The following is a 20,275-nucleotide window of genomic DNA, read 5'->3' as shown; positions in this document are numbered from 1 at the left end:
AATATTAAATTTTACCGTATATATATATATGTATATTAGTGCATTACACTATTGCTACTTTTTATTTTCATAAAATATAGAGACACGTATATAAAATAAAATTTATCATGAGTAAGAATATATTATATTAAAATCAATAAAATCTAATAAATATATTTTTAGATGTCTAAAAAAAAAATTATAATAATAATAGTTTTACAAGAACAATAAAGTTGAATAAACAAAAAGTGAACAAAAATTTTGTAACACTTTCTGAAAAATGTTTTGCACGTAATCAATACATGTTCAGTGGAAGGATAGGACGTCAATTTTTTATTATTATATTTTTAAACTTTCAGGGAGTGCGCATTAGGTATCAATAATTTTTGATCATTGATTACGTTTAACACGATTTTTAAAAAGTTATTGTAAATAACGATAATATTTAATCGACGCTAGTTGTAAATGTTTAGATACGGTAATTATAAAACTATTTTTGAGTTTATCGTCAACAATGGATAACGTTCCACGAAGATCTGATGTGATTATAGTGAGATCATTCCGAAATATATGTCAATGCATTAAGAGTGCACATACAACTACGTCAAATCAGTATTAACGACGACACCAATATTCGGTTATTCGGGAGATTTTTTTCTTGTGGTTAGAGTGGGATGAGAAATTTGTTTCGTTCCTCGTAAACACCAAAGTCCTTATGGATAATATAACTATAAATAAAAACTTTTCAAAGTAGGAAAATATAATTTTCGACTTTAAAGTAATTCGTTTTGCAAAATCTGAGGTAACCTCTTATAGTTGAAGATAAAAAACACTGTATGTTTATTAGTCGTTTCTATAGACGTGCTTTCAGTTAAACGGCATATATTATTTTCTAAAAAATAATCGAATCGAACACGATCAAAAGACACGATACGAAGCGTCTCGCCGTAGAGGTATATACGCCTTAGAAATGAAAAAATAAACTATCTCCAACAGAACAGATTATCCGGGTGCCCCATATAGATGTTATTATATTATATATTGTTCTATAAAATACTGTGTGTGTATAGATAAATTATGTATTTTATATGAACCAATGTTTATTAACCGTAAGGAATTTGGCGTTTTAAGGACTAACGATGTTTATATATTATATAGTGCGGGGAAGACGTCGAGATAAAATGAAAAGAGGAAAAAAAAAAAAATACATGATGCGCTCGGGATCTAAAACATCCCAGTCGTATAATATGTAAAGGTCTTTAGCCTCACGCTCGCGATCGAGTATCGCGTGTGCATATATATATATATATATATATATATATTGTAGTGTACAATAAAGGTACGTAAAAATCCCTCGCTCTCGCCCCCTCGTCGACACGCGTGTACTTTGTTGGCTGCTCGCGCGGTCAGACGAAAATCTAGTACGGGGCGACTGTCGAGACACAAGGACACCGTATAGTGATGGCGTGGATATATAATAATATATCCGCGAATGCACGGGGAAAACGTCAGCGGATGGCAAGGGGGCGGTGGAGGGGAAGACGTACCTAATAAATATTCAAAGTATATTATGTTGTTCTCGACGTCAGATTCTGGTCGTAAAAACCGTTTTATTGTAAAGGCGGTGGCGTGGCCACACGGTGTGTCACAGAGTGTTCACTTTATTATTAAAATGATAAAAACCGAGGGAAGAAAAAAAAAAAAGAAAAATAGAAACCGAATAAATCATGCGCCGGCGCGACGTGTCATACGCGCATATAGAAAATTGCGTAAGCCAATATATTATTTTCATGTCAAGCGGTTTTCCTTTTCAATTTTTTTTTTACACTTATATAACGTACATATTATAATAATACTAGTATTATTGTTGCTGGGTAAGTATGTAGTAATCGTTTTTCGTTTCAAAATGGCGCATTTTCTCACGTCACGCGTACAAAACAATAATATAGGCAATAATAGTTATATGTAATTGTAATAATAATAATAATAATCGTAATATATAAAGTAATGGTAATTAACATACGTATATTATAGTACAATAAAAATAATAATATATATCAATAATAATCAATGTTATATGTATTATACTCGATACGTTTTACATCATTCACATAATATACAATACGCAATCATATCATTATGCACGAATATACTAAGCGGCGTCGGCAATGTTATCATGTTTTTTTTTATACCACTACGTACATCCGGATTGGAGCTGTTTATTTATCCACTTAAACAATATATGCGCGTATGCATCATAGTATTTATAAATATATATATTAAAATCTTAACGATACCTACATATATCATCTATGTATAGGGATTATCGTCACTAGAGTTGTAGTTACACGTAAAATATACAATATAGTATTAAAGTATTAAATATTTACAGTTACATAGGTATAATATTAATAATATATTGTAATATCATACGGCGGCGAAGAAAAAACCTTAAAAACGCGTTAATGATTTTATAATATTTATTTTATCTTAGATATTCTCCAAATAGCCGGCGCGGCGCACTAGGTCGCGACGCACATTAACGGAAACGGGCAAAAGCTGAGACAGTTGTCTGCAAAACAAAATAAATATGTCTGCGCAATAATATTATTATTTTTATTTCGAAATGACGGGCGCGTATGTATAAACACTATTTTGCGCACTGCGGCGGTGGCGGAGGCGGATATATTATTTTACTGGCACTCTCCACCGAACACAAGAATATTACACACAGCCGTCGCCGAGAAAATAGACTGTGACAAAAGCCAAGTCTTGCACGTCTGTGTCTGTGCCCATGTGTGTATTATGTGTGTGTGTATGTGTATACTATTACGACGTAAGGTACCTAGAATAGTGTGTTAATGTTATTGGAGAGTCATCATCGCATAGTATGGCGTGTATTACTATGTGTTCACGCGGATTTAGTATACGATGTAAATATTTTTAAGTTAAAGAGTAAACGATAGTATTATTATTATTGATTCGTCAATGTCACAACAATAATAAGCAACACGTGTTTATATTGTTGTATCACGACGAAAACAAAATAACAAGCGGCGGGGGAATTTCGTGTCCCGGTAAGACTATAACGACGTGGATGACCACATACCGGAGCGGCGGTAGTACATAACTTATATTTATATATATATATATTATTTGTGTGTGTGTGTGTATGTGTGTGTGTGTAAAGACAGAGACGAATAGATCTTTGTCGAGATGGCTTTGGTCCTGTACACAGAATCTATGTTCAGATCTACGAAGGCTGTATGTGTATAGATCTAATATAATACGCGGCTGTTTGTAGGATCGGTGGGCGCTTATAATCTAGCCGCGAACGAGGCGACGGCGACGGCGGTCAGGAGCTGTTTGAGGAACCCATCGAAGAGGGCCGGAACTCCGCTGTTGATGATCTCCGGCGATGTCCGGACCACGATCGGTTCGGTGTATTCGCTGAAACCGGCCCGGTTCCTTGCCAGGATTTTCGTTATGTATTCGGTGTTCGGCTTGAGGTTGCCGAGTACAAAAGGACCTGAAACATGCACCGAGCGCAAAAGCGTTTCATATTATATGATACGGAATACGATTTATATTATTTTATAATGCAAAACTGCCGGGTCTGTCAGTCCTTGCATGTATAATAAAATATGGTTGGTTCTGTTAGCTATAGTTTGTAGGTATAAATAATATTAGCATTAGCGGCGGCGGCGTACGACGGTAATATAATAAATAATTATACAACAACTTTCTTTAGGCGCGGAATACTGTTATATAGGCTGTAATTGCGGAGCGGGACGCGCGAGGGGCGTCGGTTACACGTACCTTCGGTAGTATTGAAGTTCATCATGTCGAAACTTTCGAAAGTGTTTCCGCTGGGTTCCACGACTCTCGTCACGTACTCGACTCTGTAGCCAATCAACTCGTCCCCTTTGTCGTTGGGCACCACTTGCAGTTCGATGTAGTTGTCGCCGACACGCGACACTGACAGACCGCTGGGCATCTTCGGCTTGAACCCTTCGATCAGGTTGAACCGTCTGGTAATTTTGCCCAAAGCATTCGCGGCCGTGCACGAGTACGATCCCAACTTTTCCGGTCTGTTGAACGTCACCTGAAAGGGTGCGTATATAAACACGCAATACGTACAATTCTATGGTATATACCTTTGGTATAGGGTTCATTATATTAAAGGATAAAATATGAACCATTAAAAAAGTTTATAACATGAATACTTGTGCTCGCAGAGTATAATATTGACAACACGCAATAGTTTGCGCATTGAAATTATAATGATACATATAATAAAATATTGTGTAATACGACACAGCAGAAAATTTATATGTAAAACACACCTACACACGGTTTATATTTTGGCACCCTTTTTGACATGTCCTACCCTCATTTTCAGACTCTGTGAATATATATATGTTAGTTGCCAAGACATTTTGGGAGTATATAGCAGAGTTGGGCAAAGTTTTTCAGAAGTAATAATAATAAAAAAAAAACCTAAGCAAATATTTTGGTTTAAATATAAGATTACTCATTTTCAGAAGAATTGAAAGAAATTTGCAGAAAACTAAGATGAAATTTATGTTTTCATTTTAAAATATACTACTGATTGTTCAAATATTTATCCTATTGCTGGATTTGTACGAAACATAGTACTTCACACAGATTTCCTACTTTTCGATTAAATCGTAAATAAATAAACTATTTATCTAGAAATATTATCTATCAACACAACCTGAAGTTATAAATTAAACGCTGTCAAAGTTTTTACATGCATAAAAGTATTTAATAAGAAAAAAATGTAAATAAAATACCTCAAACAATAAAGTAATATTGTAGAGGGGAATTTGACAAGTATGCTCAAAATCCGATGTTTGGAATTTTTAAAAAAACACTTAAGATCATATTTTAAAATACTTGAAATTTATTGTATCACTTAATGAACATTATGTGAACATATAAACGTCTGTTATCCAAATAAGTTTTTCTGTTATAAATTATTTAGCAGAAAATCTTTTGGAAAATTTTATCTACACAAATCACAATTTTAACGTGTAGTTTTTAAAACGTTTAACTTTGTGTATTAAGGATAATATTTCTATGATAATAGATTTTGATGGCGGATAAATGGAAAAAATAGCGAGTAATAATTTAAAAATGTTAAAAATCAAATGTTGAATAAATTCACTATTATAAGGAAAAGGAGAGTACTTGCGGTGAATCACCAATAGTATACAATATGCTATTTATAACTGTGTTTATAATAGGTATAATTTTACGTGAAAATGATTGTGAAAACATCGTCTTTTCGTTTGGTCAGTTAAATTTAAGAGAACTGAGATAAAGATCGAATAGTTTAATCAAACCGAAAAACACATTATACGCAACAGGGCCCATACAAAAAATCGAAATCATTACATCTGGCGTGCATATAACGTTTATTGTTTTACTTCAATTGGTATTATTTTACTACTGAGAAATAGTACCGACACGTGTACACACTGCTCTTTTATCGTCGCATACACCTTACAGACTTAGCAATAAAGTATCATAGGCCTATAGCACGTGTGTTATATAATACTTACGATGTAGTGGTCGGCCGGGTTGATGAAATATTTTCCGTTGAAACTCCACGACATATTTGCCGCCGGTTCGGCTGAATTCTGGCACGTTAAATTAACCGAATCCGACTGGAATACGTACAGGTCAACGGGATCGCCTTCCATGTAGTTCAAAAACACTGGTTTGTCTGCGTAAAAAATAAATAAATAATAAAGTAGGTACAGTCATAACATTTAACGAATACAGACACAATAAGACAGCGATAATATTGGTGGTACTATTATTTTATTGTTATGATTTTTGTTTCGATTTGTTAACGATTACATTTGTTGGGAATCATCAAGTTGTCGATATCATGTGTACACAAAATTATATTTTTGATTGTCGTATTTGTGTGTATGTTTTATATATTTAATTATTGAGGATAATAAAGTTTTTGTCGATAGTCGTGATCGTTTTAAAGCGACGTATCTAATAACAGTAGGTAATAAACTTAAATAATGGTTTGTTATGGATACAATATTTTGTAGTTTATTTTCTATGATATATTATCACTTCTTAAGATGTAGATAAATATAAGAACAAATATCGTATACACATATTTCTTACAAATACATTTACCGAAATAACACACCATTTAACTTAAACCCAAACAATAAACTTTTAAGATGTTGAAAGTCGAAACCATATTTTTAGTGTCAGTTTTGGATAATATGAACCCGCCTGTTGGCGATAAAAACCGATCGTGTATCGATAGATCTCTTCCCCCTGCTACAATAACTCATAAATCTAAATGTGTACCTACGTATGTCTAATTTTCATAATCAAAATCCGTGCCTTTTATTATTTAAAACGCAATAAGACAATTCAAAACCTAAAAATGCCTAAAAACTAAATATGAAGGCCTTAAAATATTTTAAGATAAAAGTACTAATTCAATATATTTCAATTATATTGACGTTTTGAAAAGTTTCTGAAATTAATTACTTTGATTTTTTTTTCATTCTGTGGGGGATATAAAGTTCTATTAATACCATGGAGTACCCTGGGGTTATCTGTGTGTAGGTGGTATAATATATCATGTATATATGGTATTATTATGATGTAGTCTACTATAGTCCGACAACGGAGGCTGCATTTCCGTTTTATTTATATTTTCACGGTGCAACTAATTGACGGGCTTTTGTTTGAATTTTATAGAAAAAAAAACAGAATATAGTGAATAAATATAATGTTACTATAACTCTTATAGTAGACAGTGTATATTATAATAATGAAATATTGAAAAAATGTATCCGTTTAACTAGATTTTTCTTATTTTAAATTAAATTAGTTTAATAAAATATGTATAATTTACGTCGTTTATCGTGTAATCATTGAATACACAATAGGTATCTTTTATTATAAAAAATATGAATATCTAGATCTTTTACATTTTTAATGATTAAAATATTCAACTCTCTCTAATTTGTGTACATAAAGTTTGTCCAGGTTTATTTTAGAAATTATTACCTTTGTAAGGGTTTTAGGAGAAGAGCGAAATTAGAGATCGTCATATTTTTAATATACCCATCTAAGTAGTATCAACGTTAAACGTACCATAAGACTGAACGGATCATTGGATCTAATCAGATATGACCTTTAAAGTTTTTTAACTCACAAAACGTACAGTTTATTTTTAAATTATTTTCTTTAAAATTTTCTTCAAAGAAAAATGATAATGTACATTCTTATAAATATATTACGCTGTTTTTGTATTTAAATTAATGTTTCCTATCGTTTTTATACGATGATAAAGTTAGTAAATATATTTATATAATATCTACATGTTAGATTCCATCGTTTATTTTGGTATTTAGACATTTTACATGAACTATAGAAAAATTATAAGAATAATTTCAAACTTAAATAAATATTCGAAAAACCATACGTATCTTATTTTTTTATTGTGATTTCAACGATCATCTTCGTAATAAAAACAAACATTGCACTTTTACTATAATATTACTTTAATAGTAAATCGTTTGTTTTATTTTATTAAGAAATGTCACGAACAAGTTTATAAATGTAGGTCAAATTCATCGAAAATTGTTTTTTGAAATATAATATCACCAATTCAATATGATCGTATATAAAAATAAATAATTAAGTTTAAAACATTTTTGAGGAAAAGTAGTGACGCCCATATATTATATAATTATAGGTCTATATAAAATATAGAACTGGGTTTGTTGTACGATTAATGGATTAGATTTATTTTTTATGCATTTATTGTAGATTTTTAGTTAGGCTCTCTTAATATTATTCAATATTGAATTAAATGTATACTCACGTCTGACTTTCAATTCAATTACTGTAATTCCGGAAACGCTAGACTTGTTAGTGGTCTCGAAAGCTCTACACGTGTATTTACCCGAATCCAGGTGTGTCACGTTTCGCACCATCAGTCCACCGTCTAGCACCGAATATTTTCCGCCTGTGGTATAACAACAATAATATGATATTAATGGATTAGTTAAACCTATTATTGGTATCTCGACAAAAAATTTAAAAAAACAAATGCTGGCACAAAACTCTGCCGCACTACATGATTAATATTACAATTTTACTCACTTAACGTCTTTTCTTTTAATGTCTGACCGTTGTACGACCACATAAAAGTGGGATTTGAGTTTCCTTTCACCTTGCACTTGATAAAGAAGTCAGTGTTCTCGCTAGTTATTTGTTCAGCAGGCGAGTCGAATTCCAATATTTCTGTTAAAAAAATCGTACAATGTTAGTATTAATATTTTTTTTTTCAAGCATACGACAATGTATTATTGTGGCAAAAAATAATAAACATAGCAGTAATAAGATATAACGCCACCATTGACCTTACTGAGGGGTGGACTGGTGACCCTCCCTCCCCAAAAACGCGACAAGGATTCAACGCTGACATAATCTTACACTCATTCCCTAAAAGGTCATGTATTATATATTTTTTTTCGTCGTTAAATGTGTTTGTGTGTACTTATACCGATGTCAAATAAACACACATATTATACTTATATATTGTATCTCACTAATACACACATACACACACACACGAAATGATATCGATTTTGTACGGCGGAATGATATACGAGGTCGCGTCGCTATTTTCATTACACGCGACATTGCTAATCCTAATTAACTCTATATTTCACCATAGTGCGATATCACGTCGTCGTCGTAGTCGCGAGTATAGAAACCGATTTTTAACTCGAATCCTTAACGCAGTGGCGGGCCAAACTGATTTTGTAGGGCGTGTACGAATTCTACGAGTATTATTTGCTATTGTTTTTATTACTTACGTATGTGGTTATTATTTATTAGTCTATCACGAACGAAAAACCAAAAAATAACCGTTGGTATGTGTATGACGACAGTTTTTAATATTTTTATTTTGACAATTTATTGTTTTATTGTATAAGGTATTCGAATAGTTCGTGTAACCGAACAAACCTTCCGAGAAAAAAAAAGGAAAAATTAACGTGGTTTTAAATTCTATCCTATATGCCAGATAATATTATATGATATATTATGTGTTATGCATAATCGTTAAGTTATAGACAGAGGCTTTAATATGTATGTTTTTTCAAACCTACACGAATAAGCGGATCGTGATTGCATTTTATGAGCACTTCAAACCTGGTGCATCGTGTGCTTAGTCATATAATATTAAGGGGACGGTTATAAATTCACACATTTCTTTTTATATAAAAAAAAGTCGATCACGTGACAATTTGTGCAAAGCACACTTTTAACCATGCCAGGTTATTCACATACTATGTTTGAAAGGCAAAAATGTATGATGTACTTGGAGTATAAATTTTAACTAGTCTTATACCGTGCAACTATACAGTTTGTAGACTCTGAGTTGTGCGATGGAGCTATTGATTTTACAATGTTGTTTTTTCTTTTTTTATAAAACACAATTTGAGGTCATAAATAACGATCAATATACTTCATTTGGCACAACATATATGTAGATTAGAAATCGAACACAGATTTTAACGTCAATTTTTCAATTCCCTAGAAGATGTTGATAAAATTGTGAAAAACAGCGAAACACGTTGATCTTTTACTAAAACATAATAGGTAGAGTGACATTTCCAAATCCCACTTCGGTTTAGTTTTTAGATACAAATGTGATCATTCGTTATATTGAAATAAAAAAAAAAAAATCTTCCATAAACTTATGCAGGGAAAAACAAGACAAATACTACCACAACCAAATATTATATGGGAAATGCTGTAAACATTTTTCTATGTGTATTTGATCCTTTCATTCGTGATAATTTTTTTATTTATCACTATAATTTCATAGATTAAATATTGAGGCAGTATAAAATGTATATATATAGACTAGTTTCTAAAATTTCCAAGAAATGTTAGCAAAACGATTTTTCTTCAGCTCTATGTAATACGTTTTTCGTATTAGATGATTTATTATTGCTTTACAATTTAATATTATAACTATATTGCACAACAACTGTTTAAGGAGAGTGATTATAGACGTTTTTCCAACAAAACGTATCCTATAATATTATCGTATGATTATTTTTATTTAAACTTAAACGGTGACAAGCTAAACATATCGATAAAAATGAATTAAAATTACGAAGGACATTTTAGGCTAAAAGATAATTTGTTAATCGTCGTGTAATTAAATTCCACATATGCACATTATAGGTTATACGTAATTTTTGTTTGGAAAAATTAATACGTGAATATCAAAAAAAAATGAGGACAGGGATAGATTCTTCTATAAATTGTATTAATTTAAAATAGTAATTTACCAGAAACATACTGCATAATATAGTATCAGTAATATTGAAAACAAATTGAGTATAATAAAAAGACATAATACATAGTGGGCAAATCAAACACAGGACAGTAGTTATCATCAGGTGTTTATAATATTATGATACTACAATAATCTGTCAAATATTATGATATGATCTATAGTAATTGATATGATAATGTCGTGTTTGCCAATTATATTTCGTCGGCCCTCCTTGCACCCGCTCCAATTCACGATAAAATATTATTATATCGTACCGTGGGCACAAAATGACAGCTAGACGATTGAAGGTGGGGTAGGGAATAGCGTGTTTGAAAACTCGTCTGGAGTTATAAATTATATAAGCTGATTAAAAAAATAAAAATGAAAAACTAAGGAAACGGTTCACCTCCGTTATTACAAGGCGAGGCAGTGATTTTCGTTTGAGCTTGTATTCCTCATCGTACGGTTTTTATTTTTTTTCCCCCATCACGCGATTTTCATTCGAAACATGATATATTATATATATTCACATGAGTATAAATCACATTTTCTTTTCCGCCGACATAAACGGTTTAAAATAAATGACTCCTGACATAGTCGCGTTGGACGCGCGCGCGATCGTCCTCGTCCGTCCGACCAGTCTTAGGATTATTATTATTACTTTTATTATTATTATATATATAAATAGTACACATACAGATAGATAGGTTAGGTAGGGTATAGAAAATGACATTTCGCACCCGAATACGATTTCAGATAAGAAAAAATATACCAAACAGGCTTCGCGGTGCGGTGGTATTCTTTTTATACATATATATATACCTATATTTGTGGCGTTATCCATTTCTCGTGTAATATTCCTTTATATACTATCCTTTGCTGTTCGCCAACACGCATGTATTCTTTTTTTTTTTTTGTTACTGCCACGCTGTCTTTTCCAGTTTATTTATATTTGAGTTTTTTTTTCGTCCGCGACGTGAAAACAAACTTAAGTAAAGGAGCCGTATCACACGGTAGAAAACTTTTCAAACTTTTTATATACCTACTTAAAAGGAATATAGTGCGTATATATATATATATATTTATGTATACGAATTAAGTATATAGGTATATGTAAATTTGAATAATCTCGAAGAAAAAAACTTTAACGCATATTATATATATTGCATATACCACCGGTCGCCGACGCTTGTTTAATTTTACATAGAAACGGGTATTTTTCATCCGTGACCGAGCCCGATAACACGAAAAAAAATAATTCTTAAAAACTGTATTTATAATAATAATAATAATAATACACGTACACTATACTATAGTTATTTTTGAATTCAGCGTGACTACCGAAATAGCAATGTAAGATTATAGGATCACTGTTGTCAATCGTATAGGAACGAACAACGTCGGGGACGATTACGAATGTCTGCAATCTTAATATGATAGTATATAATATCGACGGTCACAAAAGTTCGACAATAAATTATGAGTATAAATTATTTTTCCGACCGAAATAGTGTCTGTTTTGGATTTTAAATTGAATTCGAAATTGAAATTAAACGTTCGCTCGTCTTGGGGCGAGTATAGTGTTTATATACTTATATTTGTTCTATATCGACCGACGTATTTTCCTGGTGATGTTGGTTTGATGAACGGGTGGGCGAGGAGGGTACCGTGCTACCATGACGTGAATTTTTTTTCACACGCCATAATATAATATATATATTTAACTCTGATATGTATTAACATTTTACATGACGTATATTATTGTGTTTCCGTGTAACGTGACGTTATAGAAAAAAGGGGAACGCGCGTGGATTTAATATACGTGTATTTGCGATATATTATAATAGGCGCTGTGTTTATAGAAATAAACGAGTCGAGACACTAAAATTTTCATCTCGTATTGCACACGTCCACAATCCTTGTTAAAATTGTTAAACTATAATGGCCCGATTATCTTGTATTCATATTAATTAACAGGACGTTATAATTATAGTTTTTTTTTTTATTTTATTTTATTATTTTTGTTCATATTATCCATATTATTTTACAAGCCATATAAACGTAATTCAAATTGAAATGCAGGTAAATGTTGTGACATGTTCGATTAAATAAATTCCATGGTTCCGTGGATAGTATAAACCGTTTAGTAAATAATTTACCAAAGGTTTTAATTAAAATTACAAAACTGCATATATTATATCACCTTTCAATTTGATTTTTTTTAAAAATTTAATTAAACTCATTAATATTGTACGGTATTTTTAAACATAAAAGTATTGATACGTTTTAACATTGTATCAATATATACAGACTATTTCAATAAATTCAAATTATAAATTTAAATATTTCTTTATTATTAATATATTTTCATCAAAATAAACCGATTATTATTATGTTATTACTCAAAGTAAATATTCAAATCCAATATCAATTTAATTTAACAGAAATCTAATACTAACATCATCAATATTTGAATATTATTTAATATATATATTTAACATTCCAAGCAATTTTTTTTTTTAACGAAACGAACCATTTATCTGCTTTGTTTTATTAAGTTTATTTATTTTGAATGAATATGTAATCACTATGTTACTATGGTTATAATAAGAAGATTTATTAAAACTTTCTGCGTATGAAATACATTTATTTCAGTGTATTTTGTAGATATCAATTTTTAATTTTTATTGTACCTTTTTTTAGGATAGAAGTTGATAATTGACTTTGAATAAATTAACTTTAATTTTTAATGTATTACAAAAATTTATATTAATTAACTTTATTATAGTTTTAATAAATATGAGTTGAGAAATGATTTTTATGAAATATTAGATGTTTAGTTTTTTAATTGTTGTGATAAATTCAGATTCAATGACTGTATAATACAGTATAAAAAAAAATACTTTCATCAATAATGAAATACCGTACTTTGGTATCGGTTCTTATTAATTTTTTTTTATTAAAATATTTTAACAGTATCGTGTATAGGCAAAATAGCTACATCACTGTAGTGAATATTATTTTGCATTATAATATACACATTTTATTATACTCAAGTTTTGGCACTTATAACGATAATATTTCTTTTTTATAGCGCAGTGATAGCCAACCCGTGTCACATTGGTCACATGTAGCCAGTGGCCAATTTCTAAGTTGGAATAAAATGTATAAATAAGTACAATTATTCTCAAGGAATTAAAATTGTTTTCTTATTAATACACATAAAATTTTTTTTTATCATTGGTAAATCACACTAATGTACAATTTTAATGTAAACACATACCAAAATAAAGTGTTTAATTATTTGTAATTACATAAAAATAAAACATGCAATCCAGTAATTTACAACTAGTGACAATCATACTAACTGTAGATGGTGTAAGTTTATTTTTATGTATCTATCCACTTTTTGACGTCACTTAAAAGCAACATTAATATTCATAAAATGTCTTTGAATATCGCCTTGTTTGCTATATATATCTAAAAAATCTAAAAGGAGAATGAAACTGATGAAAATTTTATAATAATTGTGTTCCGTAAATAACTTATATTAAATAAGTAATTAATAAAGAGTTTTAAAGATCATCGTTTTAGATACAAATCGTAATATTGGTTTTTATAAATTCAAATTTTTATCTTTTTTTTTTTAACCTAAGACCGAATCTAAGAATAAAGAAGCTTACACAATACACGGCATATGTAAAAAAGAATTTAAAGTAAGTATTTGAAAATATTTAAAATTCTTTTTGAGTGTATTTGTATTTATATTTAAATACTTATTGAATAATATATTTAATACTTTTCTTATACTTAAACACTTATTTGAAATTCTTTTAAAAAGTATTTTTTAACAAGTATATGGTAAGTGGTTTTGGCGGTAAATACCACTCATTGTATTTAAGTATGTGCAGTCGATTCAAACATAGTATAATAGCAAACAAATATTGGCAATTATTTACATGTTACACCTTTTAGACTATGCATTTGACTTGGTTTTTTTTTTTTTTTTGAGTATAGTACATATATATAGCAACATCAATATTGTATTTATCGATAACACTCAAAATTGAAGACATTTCCATAATTTAATGTATAGTATCACATAATTTTTACATTTAACCGATAATGTTAATATTAAAATAATACCGTTGACTAAAAATGATGAAAAAACAAAATACTATTAATTATAAACTGCAAGGGAAACACTGCAGGGAGACGATTTTGTCCACAAATGGTCTGAAAAATGACGCTGAACAGTAATGAAGACTTTAAAATACTCTGTCAACATATACATCATTCAACAAAGCACAGGCTTTTCTTAAAGGAAGACGGATAGCATATTATTTAAAAACAATAGTTTCATTTTGTACATCAACTACTAACTGTCAAGTTTTTGAATTATTATATGTATAATAAAGGCTTTCTTATTAGTACGTCGGCGGATTTCTTTTCGTTAGCTTTAGAAAAAATAAGAAAATTATCATTAAATCGGGACATTTCTATGAATAAGCAAGTAGTTTGAAAATCTACTTAGTTCACTGTATAATAAAATCAATCGCACTGTCTTCGAAGTATAACGCGGGAAGGAAACGAGCGTCAGCTGCACGGCGATGGTGGAGTGCATCGGAATTGGTACAGCCACGGTACGGTGATAATTGCTTCCCGCGGCCCGTTAGACTCTAGACGGACGGGAAATTAAGACGTGTCAATTTCTCTGGCTGATAACCCAACGCTAACGGTATACATAAAAACAAAACTTAAGGAAAAAAGTTTTTTAAGTCTTCTGCGCAGACGATATTGCCGGTCAGCGACAGTTGGGATTAACCCGAGAGGTCAAAGCGATGTTACGCTCGAATTATACGTCTATAGGTCATTATTATTGCAATTAAACATTATACACAATGCATTTTATGACACTTTTTACGAGTACCTGAGTAATTATTTTCAGGAGATCCTTCTATATTGTTTGATTATTTTGTCACGTGTTCTATATTAAAAGTAATAACAAATATTTTTAGTATCCTTTAATTTCAATGGACATTATTTTTTTTTTTTATATATAAATTGGGAGTCAACGTAAAATATATTTATAGACAAATTAAAAATTTTCAATGAACTTAAGGTACGTTTTCTCTGCAGCGTTCAATCGTGGCGTTCGACACAGTACACTCTTCCGAGACTAGTGCTGTCACCAAACACCACGTCACATTCAAAATACATAGGTTCAATAGTATACAGCGTTCGACGCCGTAGCTGAACGCTGCAGAGAAAATGTACATTTTTAAATTTTAGTTTGGTTAAAAAAAAAAAAAAACGGTATATTTGTAGTTTACATTTCAATAGAATCAATATATTTTAATCGATAATTTGTGGTTACCTAACCATAATATTTTAATTTAAGTAAATAAACAATTTATAGAATAAGAGTGCAAACACTATTTACGTTTAATTTAAATCCATAATCAGATTAGTAACCGTATACCTACTAATTATTAGTTTGAAGTACTTACTCAAATTATATTTTTATTTATTTGATTTGATTTATAACATTTATTGATAAATACTACACACAATATTTTTTTTAAAATTAAATGACTTTGACGTTGTTGGGAAAAAAAGATTTTTATTCCTTTCTACAAAAATATTGGGAATTAGAACTTACTTTGGATACATTATATATTTCTTAAAATAAATATGAAGCAATTATTTAATACTCGTATATTATATTACACAATTTTAAATGAAAATTGTTTATTTTAAACAATAAACGACAATTATTTGCAACAATAATGATATAATAAAACATAATCTATAACTTCAAACATTATAAATGTCTGGTCAAAACAATCTAAATGTTTACGAGTATATGAGTATTACATTTACCAAACTGCAAAAGTACATTATTAAAGCTATATATATATATTACGTAATCGATGAAAAACGATGTATTTATTTTTGTGTCAAATGCATGTTTTACTCAATACATTTTTTCATAGTACGATTACTATAAATCGTACATAAATATAATATTAAAAAGCACCCACAAACGTTCTGGACAATTATTTATTTATGATACTGGATGTTTATAAAAATTGATTAATTTTATACTAGGTATCCGTATTACAATTTATTTATTTAAAAATGAGTAATTCAAATAATGTCGAGTCATCGTATCTAAATTTTATTAAATGCTCACCAATAATTTATATCTGAATTATAAAAATAAAAATAATACATTTAAACAAGGAAAATATCCAATAATATTAAAATTTTGATTCTTATATATTTATGCAAAGTGTAAACTTTTTAAAATAATGCTCCAAGAGCATTTTAATAAATATCAAATATTATGATAAAATTAAATTCTTTCTTTATATTATTTGGTTTGTTTAGATCAAATATGAGAAAAAAAATATTAAATATAATTCACAATACAAATAATGACTATGTAAAAAAGAAGTATGCAAGTGAATTTCGCTTGGTTATACAGTTGTATGTGTTAAATAAGTCATTGAAAAAGTTGTGTTTTGAATTTTAATTGGATGATAAATTAATTTTATATGAAACCAAAAACGCGATTATGAGTGAAAACTGTAATTTATTTTACTAGTAGTATGATTATAAAAGTTTAATTTTTAATATTTAATTATTATAATAGTATATAATATATATATGACGATAATGTTATTTATACACGCATATGAAACATAAGAATATGCGTAACAGTTTAAAGTCCTTTCGAATAATATTTCCAAATTATAAAAAAGATTATATATCATATTTTATCCAAATTTAAATAAAACATTTAACTAGTGAAATTTGTTAATAACTATGAAATCTTACGAGGAAGGCTTAGCTATAAAATTTGAACATTTTATAAAATGTATATATATATATATTTTTAATATCATTAAAAACAATTTATGAGAAACTTTTTATTGAATTTTAAAGCCTTTTCACCTAAAAAATAAAATTGTATCAATAACTTTGAAAAAAAAAAGAATTAACAATTTTTAGTAAATACTAGTTATTCAATTTTGAATTACAATAAAATAAGAAAATTAATTTTATCAAAAGCTGTTTCCACTTAAAAATTGCAGTTCTTTAATAATTTTGTTTTTCCAATTATTAAAAAAAAGTACTGGAAATACTTTACTATTGATCTCTTAGTACTTACTACTAGCCTGTTAAAAAAAGATGTTAAAATTAAAATTGAAAATTGATGCATTTTTTCTGTTATAAAGAGTGTCACTAAAAAAAAATAAAAAAAATAAAGCACTTCAATTTAAAATCAATATAGTACATTCATTGCGTCTCGTCCCTTAGAATCTAAAAAAAAAAAAAAAAAAAACACGCTATAAAATTATACGTTTCACGAGTTTCTGGTGTGTTTACATTCTGTCGACAATGCAAATTACTTATTAAATAAATACTACAATAATTATGGTGTTATTATATTATGTACATACTCAAACTCACACACATATATTATATATATACACATTTATATGCACAAGTAATCAAAACAATATATATGATTATGTTTGTCAGTTTGGATTATGAAATGATTTATTATGTGGTTGAACTGTTATTTATACTATTTACACAATTTAACTCGGTATAAATGAAGAAAAATTATTCTTCGGCGCAAACACTTTACCGCTGTAAAAATATATAGTTTCTGTTATGGTGAACCGGTATTAAACAATACAATTTTAACATAATGTACACGGGTATAATTTTATTGTCGGTACTTTGCATAATAAGACAAATTATTATTAGGTGTTCGGATAATGAATTCGGAATAAATGCAACGTTCGTTAAATTGTATGACTACGTAATGCATTTAGAAAGGATAGAAGTCATACTATATCGCCCGAGCACTCTTCGAATGACACTGGGTCACAATATATATATTTTATACACACTATAGCGTGTACTAATACACGAACATACAGGCGAGTATTGTTGCATATACGACCGAACGTCGGAAGAATGCCTTTACTCGGTGAGCGCGATAATAATTCAATAATAAAACGTTGTGTTTCATGTCGTTCACTTTGCGAGCATTGCACAAAACGCGCGGTGTTTCCATCGAAGCGAATTGCTGTACCACACATACGCGCTCTCCTATATATATATATATATAAATAATACACCATACGCTGACCATTAAAGTTTCCTCTGCCCCTCAGTCACACAATGTTTTCTCTTTAGTAGTACACGTACACACACGCACGCACACACATATACGGTCATTTATATATATATAAAGAAGTTTGTAGTTTACGACGCACGACCGCCGCACATATTCCAAAAACTTAAGGACCACATTACCGAAGACATCAGATGGGGTGGCCCCTGCCGCCGACGACGCGGACAATGTCGATTTATGACATCGAGTAATATATAAAGTTTCAACACACGAAAAGGTCACGAAGACGATGTCAACGACGACGCACACGCACGAGACGACGACGACGACGACGATGACGACGTACCGGAGAAAAGCCATTTGGAAAATTATATATTTTTTTTATAATAAGTTATACCTTGCACGACCGACTCGCATTTGACACACGACGACGACGATATTTATCGCTTATTTGGTACCTATATATATATATATATTATAATATCTCGGTCCATTAATTCTTTGAGGAGTTTTAATTTATTATACGCACGTATTTTGTATACGTATCGATTTACCTGGCGTGTGTACATAACGTAAGTATAGTATCCAACGTTTATAAATTCATTAAAGTACACGCGCGATCGTAAGGATTTGTGTGCGTGTGTGTTCTGCAAGAGGGTACATCGTAACTATATACGTGCGTTAAAAGGCCATTGGGGAGATTCTCTCCCCGAGAGTGTGAACCAATTATAAATAGCTTAGACAATATATTATATTATATTGGAAAAATTGAAAATAGAAACATTGTGCATATATTCTATATTATTATAATCCTTTAAAGGCTTACCGATTTCCATACCTTAAATAGCTGCTATATGGTGATGGTGTTTATGGTGTCGGTGTTGGTGGTGGCAACGAATATATGCACCTTGTGCACAGCAGACAATCCGTACTGCTACCCTCCCATTATATTCCGACAATATTGACGGGTAAAAAAATACCGATTAATTGGCTGGGAACTTCCTATCCCGACGACCTCTACACGGCGGATCCGTCAATCGATATTATTTACCCTTGTGTAGGTTTTTACGTGCAATACGCAACATTTGACCATTTGTTTTTTCTTCATACCGCGTACCGTTTGAAAAACGGTTCTTTTTTTTTTCCAAAAAAATTGTTTAATGTTGATATTTTTTTTTTTTTTATTACGTACAATATTAAATATACAATGATAATTCGTTGCCACACGCCACCTACGAATTACATCCGATTCATCGGTATTCATACTCCGTTCTGTGTTTGATTTTAATTACATTTGTCGACTATACACACAAATCGACATCATAAATATTCGTTGAAAATAAAAATAAAAAATTATACGATTCCAATATATCATAAGCGAATTGCAAACGAGAGCAATTAGCCATAGATTGTACGAGAGAAAAAAAAACAATAGGTATATTTGTACATTCATTCGTAATGTATTATGACGCTGCAGACATGGCGTATTGGTGCCAACAGCGGTCGTGGATAATTTAACTGATTCATGAACAAATTACAATATCGGATCGTTAAAAAAGAAAAAAATCGTCGTTATTTTAAGGTCGGTTTTCCTTTGTATTATTATATTATCAACGGAAATTGACATCCCCGCGATACACAAAATAACACTACCTATATCGTCGTTGTAGACGCACATCAAGCACACGAGTTTGTGTATATAATATATATAATATACAGTATAATATAATGCATATTATTTCATTGTCAGGTAGTGTGTGTGTAAATAA

General features: G+C 30.1%; 1 protein-coding gene across 1 annotated transcript in view; it reads right to left on the bottom strand.

Moving 5' to 3' along the window:
* Positions 1–519: 519 nt before the first annotated feature.
* The window catches only part of LOC114128986 (netrin receptor DCC-like), a 158,728-nt gene continuing 138,972 nt past the window's right edge, over positions 520–20,275 (bottom strand). The window contains exons 4-8 of the mRNA XM_050201440.1: positions 8,158–8,298; positions 7,877–8,020; positions 5,568–5,731; positions 3,799–4,084; positions 520–3,508 (exon numbers count right to left, since the gene is read on the bottom strand). Of these exons, the coding sequence (XP_050057397.1) occupies positions 3,297–3,508; positions 3,799–4,084; positions 5,568–5,731; positions 7,877–8,020; positions 8,158–8,298 (947 nt within the window). The 3' untranslated portion in view covers positions 520–3,296. The remainder of the gene's footprint in view (positions 3,509–3,798; positions 4,085–5,567; positions 5,732–7,876; positions 8,021–8,157; positions 8,299–20,275) is intronic.

The sequence above is a fragment of the Aphis gossypii genome, chromosome 2, assembly GCF_020184175.1.
Source record: "Aphis gossypii isolate Hap1 chromosome 2, ASM2018417v2, whole genome shotgun sequence".
Lineage (NCBI taxonomy): Eukaryota > Metazoa > Arthropoda > Insecta > Hemiptera > Aphididae > Aphis > Aphis gossypii.
Note: the sequence above shows the minus strand (reverse complement) of the source record. Positions and strands in the feature narration are given on the sequence as shown.